At 27.3% G+C, this 16423-nt stretch overlaps 1 protein-coding gene across 1 annotated transcript; it reads right to left on the bottom strand.

The window, feature by feature from the left end:
- Positions 1-1167: 1167 nt before the first annotated feature.
- LOC107447504 (uncharacterized) lies at positions 1168-15187 on the bottom strand. The gene is made up of 2 exons (XM_016062430.4): positions 14422-15187; positions 1168-5022 (listed from the first exon to the last, which is right to left on the bottom strand). Exons 1-2 carry the CDS (start codon positions 14981-14983, stop codon positions 4646-4648), a joined length of 939 nt encoding a protein of 312 aa, XP_015917916.1. The 5' UTR covers positions 14984-15187; the 3' UTR covers positions 1168-4645.
- Between the last annotated feature and the right edge of the window lie 1236 nt (positions 15188-16423).

The following is a 16423-nucleotide window of genomic DNA, read 5'->3' as shown; positions in this document are numbered from 1 at the left end:
AAGCTTTGCATGAAATTATATTTTTAAAAAAAGAAAAAAAAAAGATAAATAATAATCTAATTTATTTTAGCTGGTTTGGAGTAAAATAATTCATTATTTTTAACTGTTATGTTTAAGCTTAACTCAGTATACATTCACATGATTATTGAGATTAATTCATGCATAATTTACCTCCTTCATCATCTAAATTACGATATTATCATACTTTTCTAACAGCTACATCATACATTCTTCGTGAAAATTTAAAATCTAGTATATAATAAAATATTATCCATCTACCAATCTAAGAGCTCTTTTATATCCAATTCAAATTTTGCTTTATGTGTTTAGCTGATTAAAAAATATCATTCTCCGCAGTAAGGTCTATTATTTCTAAGAGATCAACTTCAATATTTAACAATCGATTATTAAAAAATAAACAATAAATATAGCAATAGGAACATCATTGTTGTGAAAATATGGTTTGAACTAAACTTAGAATTTTTTAAAATGCAATAAATTTCATCAATTACATATAAAAGGCAAAACACTAAGAATCACACGCACAAAATACTACGAGATAATGTGGATATATCCATTCATTGTTAATAGCAATACAATTCACAACATTTAGTATTTTTTTATAAGTCATACCCGTTTACAAATACCCGCTTTACAATTTTGATTATCATTTCATATACGGAAATTATCAAGAATGAATCAATGAAGAAATTCTTGAGTAACAACTTATTAATTCTTGATACATTTCAAATTAAATATACGTAGTACCTCTTATGATAAATAAAATACTTTCTGTTAAGTGCCTCATTTTTACGTACTACACAATAGGAACTATCCTATAAAGATATTTCACTATAGGAACACCCAGGAAATATGAATAAAATCATACGCATACATTTGAAAACAACTTCACTTTTCAAATTATAAAGGACTTCTTCAATTGAAGAATTATTTCACATTACAAATTAAAGCATTTTTCTTAACTTATAAGTGAAGTTTTTCTTGATGTAATATTCTACCGCAATAAATATTATATTGAACAACAAGGAAGTTATGGAAAGAAGACATTATAAAATAACTTCGCAATAAATTGCATTTTGAACTTCGTAATTTTATCAAATTTGTTTAAGCAATTAAATTGAGTTAATTATAATTCAATATTAAATATTTTTCTTTTTTATAAGACTCTACTTTATACAAAAATTATACAATTAAAAAAAAATTACAAATGCAACATAACTTTTTAAAAGAAATTGATATTTAAAAATGCGTTATAAGTTTAAAAACGTTAACTTATTAAATTAATTGAGTCCCAAATACTCTAGTATTTAAAGAATCTATAAGAGTTTTCAAACTTGGAAAAACTATAAAATAAATTATATATATAAAAGTGGATAAACATTATTCTTCATCACAAGATATAGAATTTAAAAAAATAATAAAAAAACACTTAATTACGTCTTTAAATAAATGTTATTTAGCTTTGATACTTAAATTAAATCATTTAGCTCAACTCAAGGAATTTTTGAAAATACAATATGCTAACCATAACGTATTTGGATCAATATTACAACTTCAAATAACAAACACTTTTTTTTTTATCATGTTACGAAAAATTTCAACATTTACTAAATCTAAGCAGGCAAAAAGTAAAGTTAGTTTTTATTATACAACCATATTAAGAAAATAAGCTCCAGGAAAAGTGAATTCCAGCTTTTAAAACGTTTGATTCATCATGGAAAAAAAAAATTATCTACATGAACTATATGCGCAATTTTGAAATGGATCATAAAAATGCATATCTAAAATAACTCCTTGGTTTAAAGTGAAATTTGTGAAAAAATGCAGCGAAGATGAAAAGCATGGGGTGTAGAGAAAAAATCTGCAATCCCCTACGTAGACTTCCTCTTGAATAATGTATGAGATCCAGTTCACAATGTTTAATCGCTCGTATGATTAGAGATGCTTTCGCAGGATAATAAAACTATTATCAAAGCTCTTAAGTCAAGATGTTTCTTTCTTGTCGAGTTCGGATTTTTTTTTCTAACCCCTCCCCCGCTTTTGGTGCGACGTTATTACAATTTCAAACTCTTTTCACGAGATAAACGAAATGCGTGAAAAAAGTTATCATAAATCAGTTTCAAGCTCTTGACGAAGATAAAATGGCTGCCAGTGAATTATTCTTCTGAATTTATACATAGCAAATCGAGCCAGAAGTAATTTTAATACGTGTTTTGTTTTGATTATAAATTGCCTCAGTGTGAAGATCACATTGGATTGGAAATGACCTCATGCATAAACACCGTACCTTACTCAAATTAATTTGAAAACTTCAATTATTAAATTTATTTTGAATTTTTATTTTAGAATAAAAGGTTTACAAAATATAAGTAGAAACTCTTATGTAGTATACTTTTAATGTTACAAAATAAATGAGAAATTATACAACTTAAAATATAATTGTATTTTCATTAATGGAGAAATTTCGTTGAAATTTGAGTAAAAAAAATATACATTTTAAACTATAATTGTTTTCAGCTTATTTGAAATTTGTGTTACTAAACCATTCTGTACTCGAGTTATTTTTAAATAAGTAACAATAAATAATTTTAATTGAATTTTCTCAATAGATTTCATTTGATAGATTTTGAAAACGTCTTTAAATAATGATTAAAAAAAGCACCTATTAAACATCATAATTATTTTTTTAATATTAACAGCTGTTTGGTTATTTCGATCCGAATAGGATAACAATAGGCTACCGCAGATTTGCCACAAGCAAAAGGACTCATTTTCCAAATCAACAACTCCTTTCGGCAGTTTTGTTTGTATGAATAACCACCCTTTGCCAAAGGAAAATTTGGTTACTGAACAAAAGGAGGACAGATCTAGAAAGGGTTTTTCTGTTGAAAAACAGGGAAGTCACAAAACTTTTGTGTGGACTAGTAAAGATTCGCACAAAAACCACTTCTATAAAGCCTAAATGGTTGTCCTTTTCAAAAAGCAGGTGAGAACTCAGGCAAAAAAGGTAAAGATTGTGTGTCAAACCATGAAACAACAGAAGAAGAATAGTCTCCCTATAAAAGGGTGAAATCTGGAAAAGACTAATGGTTTTTGTACGTCACTTTTCGTGAGACGCCAACTGAGATGGGATACCGATATGGGTGTTCTTCAAACCCTTTTTTGATGGAAATATGGTAGTCCCTTTACGTAGTTACACTTCAGCACCAGGTTCCAAAGGGTAAATTGAAGGTTTTGGACCAAAAGGGGTGGAGAAAAAGTTTTACGGACGTTACGTTTAATGACAGCAGTCAGCAGTACCCTAGTACTGGAATGTCAGCTAGTAAAAGGGTTAGGAACTTCAAAAATAAAATTTGACACCTAAACGAGATTAATCATTTTTTAATCTTTATAATCGAACCACCTGGCTTAAAAATAGATTTTTAAAAGATTTTTTTTTTTGAAGCTGCAATCAATAAGGCATTGATAAAGTTCAAAAATGCAAATATTTTGTCCTTTTAAAATAAACCAATGATATTGGATATGGTGGACCTTATCAATTATATATAGCATACAGTTTTTTTTTCTGTTTAATTTTCCATTATTCGCCACTTTAGTAATATTTAACTTCCTTAGAGAATAAAATAATGCATATACAGATAAGTATTTTTATAATTATAAAACAAATCGTAAAAAGCACAATAAGATAAAATTATAAGTCATTCCAATAATATTTATTTTACTTATTATAATGATAAGAAGTACATATAGTACTTGTTTGACTCATCATAGTTTTTAACCATTAAATGCGTGATGATATTGCCGTGATCTTCCTCATTTTTAATCCATAATCCCTTAAATAATTTGTAAAGAAAAATATAATTGTAAGAAAAATAATAATAATCAAAAGCAAGCTGATTAAAATGAAAAATCAGTGCAACGATGTTTATGCATGTAAGTTTTCAGCTGTGTATGATGATAAATGTATACAAATTAGCACTTGTATACATAAATGTATACATTTTAAATAAAAATGCCAGTGACTAAAACTCATAGTATAATAGTGAATACACTCATTAATTTCATTTTAACTTTAGTATTTAAACACTGTCCATCAATATTTTTTGAAAGAATCTGTATTTTTCACCATTTCTCTCTTTCATGTAGTTTGGTATAGAACTACAAAATGAAACTTTTTAATACTTTTAGTGAAAAAGAATAAAATATTTGTTAAAAACCATATATGTTAAAACCATAAAAAAATAAACTTTAAATTTACTGTTTAAAAAAAATTGAAGTAATCATTTTATAAACTTGTCTTTAAAATCACATTTTTGTGCATATAAGGATTACTATTTGATTGTTTGCTCTTCTTTAAAAATTCAGTACCCGTTTCGATGATATTTACTGTCTCACAACCCATTCCTGATAATTATCATAAGACAATTCATGATAGTTGCAATCTGACAATTCATTACAGATAATTACCATTTAACAAATCATTGGTGATAATTACCTTCTGACAATTCATTGCAGATAATTACCAATTACACTAATTCATAGTGCAACTCAAAAGAAAGTGCATATAAAAATACTGCTCTCGAATATAATGTATAAAGATTATCACGAATATTGCTTAACAAACTTAGGTTAGTATAGTTTCTCGTTGTTGTGGAAGAAAAAACATCCCATCTTTGCTGCTCTCGTGACTAAGTGTAAAACCAGAAATATGCATAAGAGTTTGTTTATTTTGTAAAATTTCAGGAAGATCAGGATCGCAATTTGGATTGCTCAATGGACTTGTGGAAGGAACTGGATTTGGAAATTTATTTTCCTTCTTAGCTTTCATTCTGCGATTCTGAAACCATATCTTAATTTGCCTTTCTGTAAGACCCAGTGTATGAGCTATTTCAACACGACGTTTTCTTGTGAGGTATCGAGTAAGATGGAATTCTTTTTCCAATTCTAAAGTTTGATATCTGGTGTAGGTTTGGCGACTTCTTTTTGGTCCTGGATTTGTATCTGCAAATATAGAAACATATTATAGAGGTAAAAATTTTAAAACTCCAAAATATATCATAAGTTATTAGAATCATTTGCATTCTATTCCAGTGGTTTTTACGGAACCCTAAATGATGAACCCTTTTTCGATTATAAGCAAAGTATATAAAGATAACTTTGAGCGCATTAACAAATAAAATAAAACTTTACTTTAAGAATATTTAATAAGAGGAATGATAATCATTCTATCAAATTATGTCCAACAATTGAATTCGCAATCCTGGAGATGAATCTTGTCTCTTTTAGTTTATTTACATAAGCTGAAAATGAATGAAATAAGCCAAATTATGATTTTAGTTGAAATGAATACTAAGAACAACTGCAATAAATGCACGTTGAAAATGGTGAATAGGAAAGCATATTGTTTTACTTAGATTTAAAAAGTATGATGTTTTTTTAAAACTTGTCTTTTTTACAATGCATTGTAATTAAAAGAATAATATATTCTCCTAAAAAAAAGTGCTTTTTTCCCATTCGCAAATAGGACATAACGCGTTAAAAGCTCTCAAAAAAAAAAAAAGAAAAAAAAAAGGCGAACATTTTAAAACTTGGCAGGCGTAAATGAGAAGAGTAATTTGAAATAAAAACGTAAAGTTGCCAATAAAAAATTGGAAAAATAAAGGGGAGGAATAAAACTAGAGAAACTACAGTAGCCGAGAGAGTAAAAAAAGAAAAAAGATGAAAAATGGAACAAGAAAAACCACAGTGGCCAAGAGAGCAAATCAAGGTAAAATGTATTTCTACATGTTGTTGATAGATAGTGAGGAAATAATGTCATTAACATGGTTTAAAAATTTTATTTCTAATCACTATTGTTTCTTCTCATTCACGTCTGGCATGTCTTGAAAATGGGCGTTTACTTTTGAGCGCCTGAAATATGTCGACTGTTATTTCCTATTTATATATTTTTGAAGTGAATGAAGTTTTTTAATCAGGTAATATCTTTCCGTTTCAGTTTCTTATGACTATTTATTTAATTATATAAAGTTGAAAATGACAAGTTTTTCAAATTCAATTTCAAAAATACAAGTTTCAAGAATGAAACAATAGCCTTTAATCAAAATATGGCATTAATTAAATTAATTAAAGCACCACACCCTCTAAGATTAACTGGAATTATTGGAACAATAAATTCCAATTCTCTTCCTCGCAGTTTAACAAGGACATAATCTCATTACACTGTACTCAGGGCCAGAGACATCTTTAAACTTGAAAATTAAAGAAAAACACGGTTGACACGAACAAACAAAGAAAAAAAGAAGCCCATAGATTTTCCTATCAAGCTCTTACCTGCATAGTGGACCCCACTAAACAAGGAACCTGAATGAACTTGATTAGTTTACTTAATCAATCTATCTTCCAACTTGTGTGGAACTCGTGTATCTTGATTTTAACGCGAAGAAAAAGATCGATATTTCTCACTGATTATTTTGTATTTTCGAAAGCTCAATTTAAAGATAAAAATGGAAAATAACAAAATTTACCTTATCGAACTTTAGTAACCGATGAAGAAAACTTTTCATTTATAACGTGTCCTTTGTTTGTTGTGTTTTGTTCTTAAAATATTTATTATTACTCTTAATTGAATCATTTTTTTTCCAATGCCCACCTGGAGAATGACATTTCCTCATACAGGTACCTGAAAGGTGGATTTGTTTCTTACCATATTAGGTGAGACAACGTTGCTTTCACAGTAAGGACAGATAATACAGAGGATGAAAGAGCATCCATGCCTTGCCCGGGATTCGAACCCAGAACATTTCTGATGCAAGGTCAGTTCCCTGACCCCTACACAGGCCGGTTTTTCTCTTAATTGTATCAAATTAGTGACAATTAGTATGGAAAAAAGGTATAGGAAGAACGAGTTTACCAAATAATGGGATTTGAAGAACAATTTTGGAATTAGATTTATATATATATATATATATATTTTTTTTTGCAATAGGTATTTGTTTGCATTTATCAGGTAATACTTTTAAAATCAGGTAAATAGCTAAAGATTTGAATTTTCAGAATTGATTCGATGTAAAATTATTAAATATAAGCTGTCAAATTATATTGAAAAGATGAAACTACCACGGATTAAAGTCAGGTAAAATTACCGTCCCATATGGCAATGACATTACTCTTAAAAAAAGAGTTAATTCTGATTCATGAATCCAAATTATAAGGTATTTAAACCATTCATTTGGTAATTTTTCCCCTCGCGTGGTAACGATTAACCGGAAATTCTGGTTTTCAAAATTATGGAGCCACAATTAGTAAAAAATACAAAACTGAAACTTAAATTTAAGCGAATAAAAGTTTTCATGTCCATTCTCCAAGGTATTATGATAAAATTATCAAATTTTACCACATTTACGAAATTTTATCTCATATTACGAAACCATATTTCATTTCACATTTTATCAAAATCATTACCAAAATTCTTCGATAGAATTTACTGTAAATGTTACCATATTTTTCTAATTTTAACCCTTTTTCTCCATGTCTTAATGTAATTTGAGACTGCGAAAGGTTACACAAGTTCTTAGATGTTTTCTTGCTTGCACTACATTATAAGGTATTAAGTGAAATTTTAAACCGAAAAAGAGAGGTTATTTGCAAAAATCTTGAGAAATCTTAGTATTTTATGAAAAATAGTTCAATAACAACTAACAAAAGCTTATTCCGGATGCATCGTTCCTTTTCTATTTAATCTAAAAAAATCAAGCAATAGTTATATATTGCATTCGGATACTGGAAAAAAGTTTCGGCTCATTATAAAACTTTCATAAACTTTTTTACTACTTTTAAACAAACGTTTGGTTGAGTTATTAAGTATAAAAAATGTCAAATTTGTAAGGTATAAAAAATTGCAGCGATCTGCTACTTCTGTAGGCGCTTTTGCTTTGTGAGACTAGAACTAATTGTCAAATGACTTATGACAGTTAATGCTTTAGCTTAAAATTTTGATTTTCTTTTCAATTTTTGTTTTAGTCTTCAATTGGCTTAGTTTTTCTCTTCGCTTTTTCCCTTAATGCTTTTTTAGTGATAAAAAAGTTTTTAATTTACTAACTTCTTTGTTTAGACATCAAAGACCGGCTGGCAAGACCGCAAAATTTAGACGTTTTGAGACGTATTTCTAGGATTCTAAGTAATCCCATACACCTCGGGCTTGGAAAAATATTTTTCTGGCTCGAATGAGCTCGGACCTCCAAAATCAAGAATTATATGGAACAGAATTTCTTACTTTCAGAAAAAAATAATTGAATAAATAATAAAATTTCCTATCGGATATTAATACTAATCTCCAATAGAATTTTTTACTTCGAAGAAAAACTGCCCAGCATTTTCTATGAATTAATTTAAGGCCAGAGTACTCCATTTGGTTAATTTAAAATATTCACTGTTTCTAAGGAATAGCTTTTGGTATTTGGAGCCACTGACAGATTAATACTGATTAAATATGGAGAAACTGATAATTAAAGTAAAAATAATATTTATAGAGTTTTTTTTTCATTAAAAAGGAAATTTCTCATATGCGTTTATCCTATAATTTTTTTTTAATTTCGCAAAATTTAATATTATAATTATATTATGTTATATAAGATAACACTCAGTATTATAAGAATATTATTGTTATTTTTAATCAGATTCAAACCCCATTAACAACTGATAGATCGAAAAGAATGTAATAATCTTATAATATTTCTTCATAGAAAATGTTCAAAACTTCTTATAATCATATAATTGAGTAAAGAGAAATTATATTTAAGTAAAAAAAAATCAAATGAAGTACTTTTTTTGACACTTTTAGAGGAACTTTTTATTATTATTATTTATTTATTTATTTAATTAATTTTTTATTGAAAAACGAAAACAAATGCATATTGCATAATACATATTCATATCATTAAAATTGTGGATATCTCTCACTCATGACGCAGTTCATAATGTACCGAACACTAAGCTTTTATGAATGAAATGACTATTTTTTTAAAATTAATAATATACTTATAAAGAACGCATCGACTTGTTAAAGCATTCACTCATTTTGTCAGTAAATATCTCTCTTAATAAGCGTTTACGCATTTCAGAAATCTATTAAGAGAATTAACCTCGTTCTCAGTTTTAATTAAACACTGACAAGCATAATCATATTCTTAAGTAAAAATGATAAATTCATTTCTTGAAGATTAATTTATATGAAAAATTGTTAATTTAGTCACCAAGTTTCCTTGTAAGATTTGAATACACAATCGGCATGAATAGAAGAGAAAATATTTATATGTCAATAAACTTCTCAAAATTTTTCTTTTGAAAAATATATGTTTTTACTTTCAAGAATTAGGAAAACTTTAAACTAGATGACTTAAACCCTTTACACCATTGTCGCTATCGATGTTTGTTGGATTGTCATAACAAATATGGCAACGCTTTTCTTTTATTACACTTTTCGTTCTCGTTTGCAAAAAAACTACTATTTAGAGGTTGATTAGTTCGTGAAGCTCCTTTTTTATTCTTTTGTTTATTTATGAAAAGCAGGAGATAGCTTTTATTTTTACTTCAAATAAACAGAAGAAATAAAAAAGTTTTTTTTTTCTCTCTGAAAAGCAATCACATTTGAATGGGTAAATTAAAATTTCCAAATCGAATCAAAATTTAGCTTTTATCAAACGTTTCTGGCTGCCATCTTTAAATAAAAAAATATCTTGATGAAATCAAAAACAAATTGAGAAAAACATTGACCAGAATTGGGAAGTATGAAATACGTTTTGATAATTAAGTAGTGTTCTTTTCTTTAATGTTACATCTTTTATTTAAAATACTACTTTAACAAAAAAGTATAATGTTAGCATTAACTTATAGCATTAAAGTGCAAGAACAATAAAAACTCTTCAAACATAATTTCTCAAATAATAATTCGATTTGGGCTTTAAATACCTTTTATGATTCATTGGTGATCTTAATTAACATTAAATATTCAAGTTAACAAAATGAAAAGGTGTTATAAACTAAGTTTGACGGACAAACAAAAGGAAAAAAATATAATAATATAAATGAAAGCTAGGGTACTTTATCACGAAACTAATCATGAAGAAGTAACCCCTCCCCCCCCCACCAAAAAAAAACATTTGGCTAATTAAAAAATGCAAGTAGACTAAAATTTCTGGAATTTTGTTCAATAGAAATATTGTTTTACCACAATACCAATTTATACTAATAGTTTTATGTGTCTTAAAAAATTTTTTCAAACAGGAAGAAATTTTATTTATTATAAATCTTTTAAGATTGAAACTTAAATCCTTGCGATTTAAACAAATGACTAATTATTGTTATTGTATTATTTAAATATAATTATAAAATGCGACACAACTGTCAGAGAATAATATACATTTTTGAGAAAATGAATATTATTATTGCAAATGTATTTCTTCACGCATTGTGATTTTAACAATTAAATTATTGTACTTATAACAAATCGAATACTTTTAATCATTTTAGTGGCTATCAATTACAATATCAATCGCCTAACAACTCATATTTTAAAAAATTAAAGCTTTGCCGGCATTAGAAATTGTAACAAAATATCCAACTATCAAGATTTCAGAATTATAAGTACTGCATGGAATAATAAGATTGAATCTATTCTAAGTGTACAAAAATGACTCTTGAATTTTGTGACAGTTTTGAGCTATAAAACCTGCCAACGAACAAAATTCTCATAAAGATAGAACAATAGTGCAAACTGACTAACTGAAAACTAAATATCTGACTAAATAATCCCAGTTGCAATTAAACTTTAGGGATATAAATACGAAAAAAAAAAAAAAAAAAAAATTGGGCATACAAAATTTCAGCAACTGGTACAAGTAAAGGAAACTAAGTATCAGTAAGATTCTCCTCAATTAAACTTTTGATTTCGAGTATTTATAAAAGTTAGATTATCTAAAAAAAAATTTAAAAAAATCAAGATTGGCATAACATCGGAAAAAAAAAAAAAAAAAAAGAAATTTTATTTGACTCAAAAGAGCTAAGTACAAATGCAACAAACAAAATTAGAGATACTTTTTCAATCATTTACCATTTCAAAACCACCATGTGTCCTTTGACTAAAGTAAATTCTTAAAAAAAAAACTTTGTATTATTACAGAAAAGAAGCAAATTGTGAGAAAAAATTATTCCAACAGCTTACCTTTTTTTTCTTTAAATATCTAGATTTTTGACCAAATAAGGAGAACTGAAGACCTTATTGCGAAGTAATGACAAGCTTACAAACAAACAAACAAACAAAAAAAATGGAGGAAATAAAATAGTAAAAGAGACTGTGGATTAAATGCAATTGATTTTTTCATTCACCAATCTTTAAAAAGGAATTATAATTTCAATTCTGAACTCTGCAAATATTTAGTGGCATTCACGGTTGCTTTATGCTTCATTTCTTCCCCTTAAACCAACTTTTTTAATATTTAATGGTTCATAAAAATGTCCTCACTTGAAATTGTTTTACAATTAGGTCTCCAATTAACGAAACAGAATTAATAAGAAGTTCATAGTCAATAAAATTAAAAAAGTATATTTATCGAATATTTTATTAATTATCAAAGCGAAAAGGAAAATATTAGTTGTGTAGTGTTAAAAATTAAAATTAAATTATGAATCAACATAAAAAATGTCTATGATCAAAAACTTGCCTTAACTTTTTTGTATTTAATTTAAATATTGAGAATTGCTTCGTTTTGACACCATCTTATATCTTTTAACAATAAGACTTCACTTTAATTTTTAGTTAATATAAAAACAACTTAAGTTCATACATTTAAAATTTTGAAAAATAAATAAATTATTGTAATTTTTTTTGAAATTAAAAATTTATGAAAAATTGTTTTTTAGTATTAATATAAATTTTTAACATAGCAATAAAATATTATAAGGAATAATATATTAATGTAAGGAACTATTTTAAAAAAACTAAATATTATTTTAATTTCTCAGCATTTTTCTTCATCGGTAAAATTAGTTCAAATTTTTTGTAAATCAAGAGATGGAATCTAAACCATTCATTCAATGTTAAACCAACATAAAAAGAAAAAAAAATTTTAAAAAAAAGGAAATTTTTTTTCATTAGTTCCAAACCAAACATTAAAAGTTACGGATAATTCCAATTTAAAATAAACTATCTGTAACTCTAGAAAACGTCACGCATCTAACATAGGATAAAAAAAAATAATGTACTAAGCATTTCGCAATTTATTATGGTACTTTTTATTCATTAATGTTTTACTGATTATAATTTCCTCTATTAAAGTTCTAAAAACATACCCAAAATAAATACACCGAAATATGAAACAAAACAAACCATTTTTTAACTAACATCATTAAAAATAATTTGTTTCACACATCCAAATAGTAATCAAAATAACAAGATAACATACAACTTAAAACACATCAATATAAATCTATCATTATAGGAACCAAAAAAATTGAATTGTAAACTACTTAATCTAATCGTACTTAGAATCTGAAATAGCAACCAAAATAATTGAATTAAAGACAACTTAAATCACATCATTGATGAATCTTACTATTATGCAAGAGAAAAAAAGAATGTATAGCATGGAACTTCTGAGTTTTTTGATCTCTGAATTTCGTACCGGAAATACACCCAGTTGAAAAGCACGTGGAGATTAAAACCCAACAAAAGCGATGCTTGCTTTCTTTCCCACATAAAAAGAGGGCTAGAAGTAGTGCTAGACTTAAACCACGTGCAAATTTCGGAAAGATTTAAATTGAAGCAAACTGCTGACAGTGCATCTTAACATATAATTACTCTGATAGAAATATAACTTTACGTCCTTCTTTCGTCTTTTCACGACAATACTATCAAATTTGTTCAAATCTATTTATTTATATTTTTTGCAACGTTAAATTTATCTACATTCTTTATGGTATTAATTCTCCTGAAATTGTTTTTATTAATATTGAAATTTTTCATTCATAAATTTCGATTTGAAAAAAACTAGTTAACTGCATTAATGAAGATTTAAACATAAAAAATCCAATGATGTTAACACCTTTCACAAATCATTTAAAAAAAAATATTGAAAAGTAAAATTATAAAATGAAATTTAGATAGACTAATTTCTAATTAATAAAAAGTTTCAGTTTATGAATATACATTTCTATCTTAAACATGAACCGTAGAAGATAAATTAAAACACAACTGGAATTATATTCGATAAAATTCTTTTTCTATTTTTTTCTACAATGGTGTTTGTATGTGCACATGTCATCATTTTAGACAAAAATTTTAGAAAATTTAGTTAATAAAAACCTGGACTTATGAAATCTTTAGCTATAAGGATTTTGTCATAGCAATTTTTATTTTAGTAATGTTAAAACAGATCACAATTATGGAGTGTAAGTTCTGGTAATAATGTAAAACTAAGGTTGGTAAAAAGCATTTTTTCTTCCAAAGAAGTTGAATTTAGTTTATTATGGCTCGTATCACAAAGAGGACTGGAATATTTAATTTCAGATAATTTAGAAAGCAACTATATTTGTCTATCTATAAGCAAGAAGAAGTTTTGTGTTTAATTGTTTTATAATACGGTAATATTTAATTAGATTTTAAACCTTCTTTTAAGTTACAAGAGCGTAATCATATTAGAATTAAAGTGCACTCCATAGAATGATTGTGCGTTAGATCTTAAATAATTTTTTTTTAAAACTAAATCATGCATTTTATAGGAATAATAAAGACTAGATGAACCAATTTTAACAAAGCATAATTCCTTCGTAAAAAGTTATTTAGTTTATTATCAGTAATATAATTTCATAAATTCCTTCCTAAAAAGTTATCTAGTTTATTATGAGTAGTATAATTTCATAAATTCCATCCTAAAAAGTTAGTTAGTTTATTATCAGTAATATAAGTTAAAATTTTTAATTACAAGGGAATAGCAACAGTATTTAACTATACAATTCTGTCACATCCAAGGTCCTGTCAATAAAATTACTACAAGTTTAAAATTTAAAAAAAAAAAATCGAATTTAAGCACAGGTAATATGGCGTGAAATTGCTTTGCAAAATAATCTCCCCAAAATACCTTCTTTTAAATTCATCGGTTGCAATTTATTTACACGATGTTATATATTATAAAAAATAAATTACATCTATTGACTACAGAATTTCCTCTCTGTAAAAAAAAAGAATAAAAACTAACAGAGAAAGAAAGAAACATTTCTACAAACGGCACGTGAGGTTATGCATGAATGACTATGCCTTTATGAAAGATATGCACAATGCACTTACTTTGGCATTGTTAATCCGCGAATATTTACTAAAAGAAAATAAATGAAACTTATTTAACTTACCTGAGTGGGTTTTCATCCATGGAAAAACGTTTTTTGTAGTATTAGTTTGTTGCTTTTGTTCAACTTCTGGGGATGTACTTACCCCAGGTCTGTTGTTTTCTGACACTGGTGTAACTACAGAAGATGGAACATCAAATTGGACTGAGTTCGGTGGGGTATAGGATGGTGAAATCATTTTACAATCACCCGTTTCAACAACCGTATTCATTAATGTCGATCTGTACTGTATAGTACCTGGATTCTGTTGTCCGTAAAACGTTTGATTGCATTCTCCAATGTCATAAGGATTATGAGAAACTGTTAAATTTGATAAGTTTCCGTATCTTGGTGTTGCACAATAGCTCGACAAGTCATACGGGGGTGTTTTGTCCGGTTGTGGGGGTGTTAAATTGCACGGCATTTCAAATCTTGGTACTGTGTATTGCTGGTACCTCTGGTACTGAGGTGTATAGGAAGCATAAGCATCAAAGTTCTCGTATTTCATTGCGGCACAAAAATTTTGTGCCGTATCCACGCCGTTGTTGAAATTGTTCGTCGGTGAGTTATTGCTGAAAGAAGTCATATTGTCGAGTTCGGCCGGTGAGGATGATTTGTGATTCGTCTCTCGATCTGGCACGTTTCTTCCTCGCCTACTCCCCCCCTCCTCGTATAATCATATTCAGTGAAAACAACACCACGTGACGTCTACTGACCAATCAAAAGGCGTTGAGCCGGCGTGTCACTCAGAGAAGACCACGCTCGTTTACTAGTGACAGAATCTGTAGGAAAAAGCTGCGATTTTCCCCAATCCCTTTTCTTTTGAGAAGGGGTGGGGGGACAATGCTCCAAACATGCCTCCCCCGAGTATCTTCCTCCTCCTCGTTTCACCTCACCGCTGATTCATGCGCTTTAGGTGTTGAAAGGGTTTCACATGACCGCTTCATTTTGTTTTTAAATCTCTTAGTCCCTCTTCACCGTGGGTGGTCTTCAAAGACCTTTCTTTTTGACGTTTTATCCACACAAAATTAGACGTTTCTTTTCTTTCTAAGATTTCGTTTTATTTTTTTTATTCACAGAACTTGTTCAGATTGCCTTATAATGAGATTTTAACTACTGCAACTATATGTAATTTAGTCACAAGTACAGACGTCTTTTTTTCCTTATTTTCTTTTCTTTCTTTCTTTTTTTTTTTTTTTTCCTTTTTTTTTAAATGTGCTTTATTATTTCATGAAGAGTATGAATTGGAAGTACAATCATTGTTCGCTTGTTCGGAATTTGATAATTTATTTATTTTAGTTACGAACTATTTAAATAAAATGTAGTTTTAGAGCACAATCATAGCTTAATTTACTCAACATTTCATTTCGATTAACAGAATTTTCAAATAAAAAAAATTAAAATTGAGAAACAAAAAACTTTTTTCTCACCAGTACCAAATTTTAAATCTTAAATATTATTTTATTTTACTTTGATGACAAAATTAATAAAGATTATTAAAATCTCGAAATTGGATAAATCAGACGATTGTTGATTTTATATAGGTAATGTATGTAATATGATTTTTTCATAATTTTTTTCAAGCCCTTTTTTCTTAATTAAAATATATAAATTTCCCCCTTTTCTTCATAGATAAGAAAATTATCCATAACAGGTTAAAAATTGAAATTTCGGTAAATGTACAAATTCATTTTTATTTATAATACACAGGGTATTTATTCGAATAAAAAAAAAAAAAACAGGCATATTTTATGTATTTTAAAAATATAAAGTGCAAAATTCTATTTTTAAAAATTAAATCATTTTTCAATAATTTTCTCTTTATGACTAATTCAAGCCAAAATATTGCTTTTTTTTATTATGGCTTACTTTATTTGATATTCATAAAAAACTGAATTTCATTGAGGTTAAAAAATGAACTTTACTTAAAAATCAATAAAAAAGCTTTAGCTAATATTTTTTTTTTTTTTTTTAAAACATTGGGATTAAAATTTTAAATTTACCCAATGATAGTGTTAGAATAATA

The sequence above is a fragment of the Parasteatoda tepidariorum genome, chromosome 12 (assembly GCF_982258835.1).
Source record: "Parasteatoda tepidariorum strain Cologne lab strain chromosome 12, Ptep-v5.0, whole genome shotgun sequence".
NCBI classification, from domain to species: Eukaryota; Metazoa; Arthropoda; class Arachnida; order Araneae; family Theridiidae; genus Parasteatoda; species Parasteatoda tepidariorum.
This window is presented reverse-complemented; position numbering and strand designations above follow the sequence as displayed.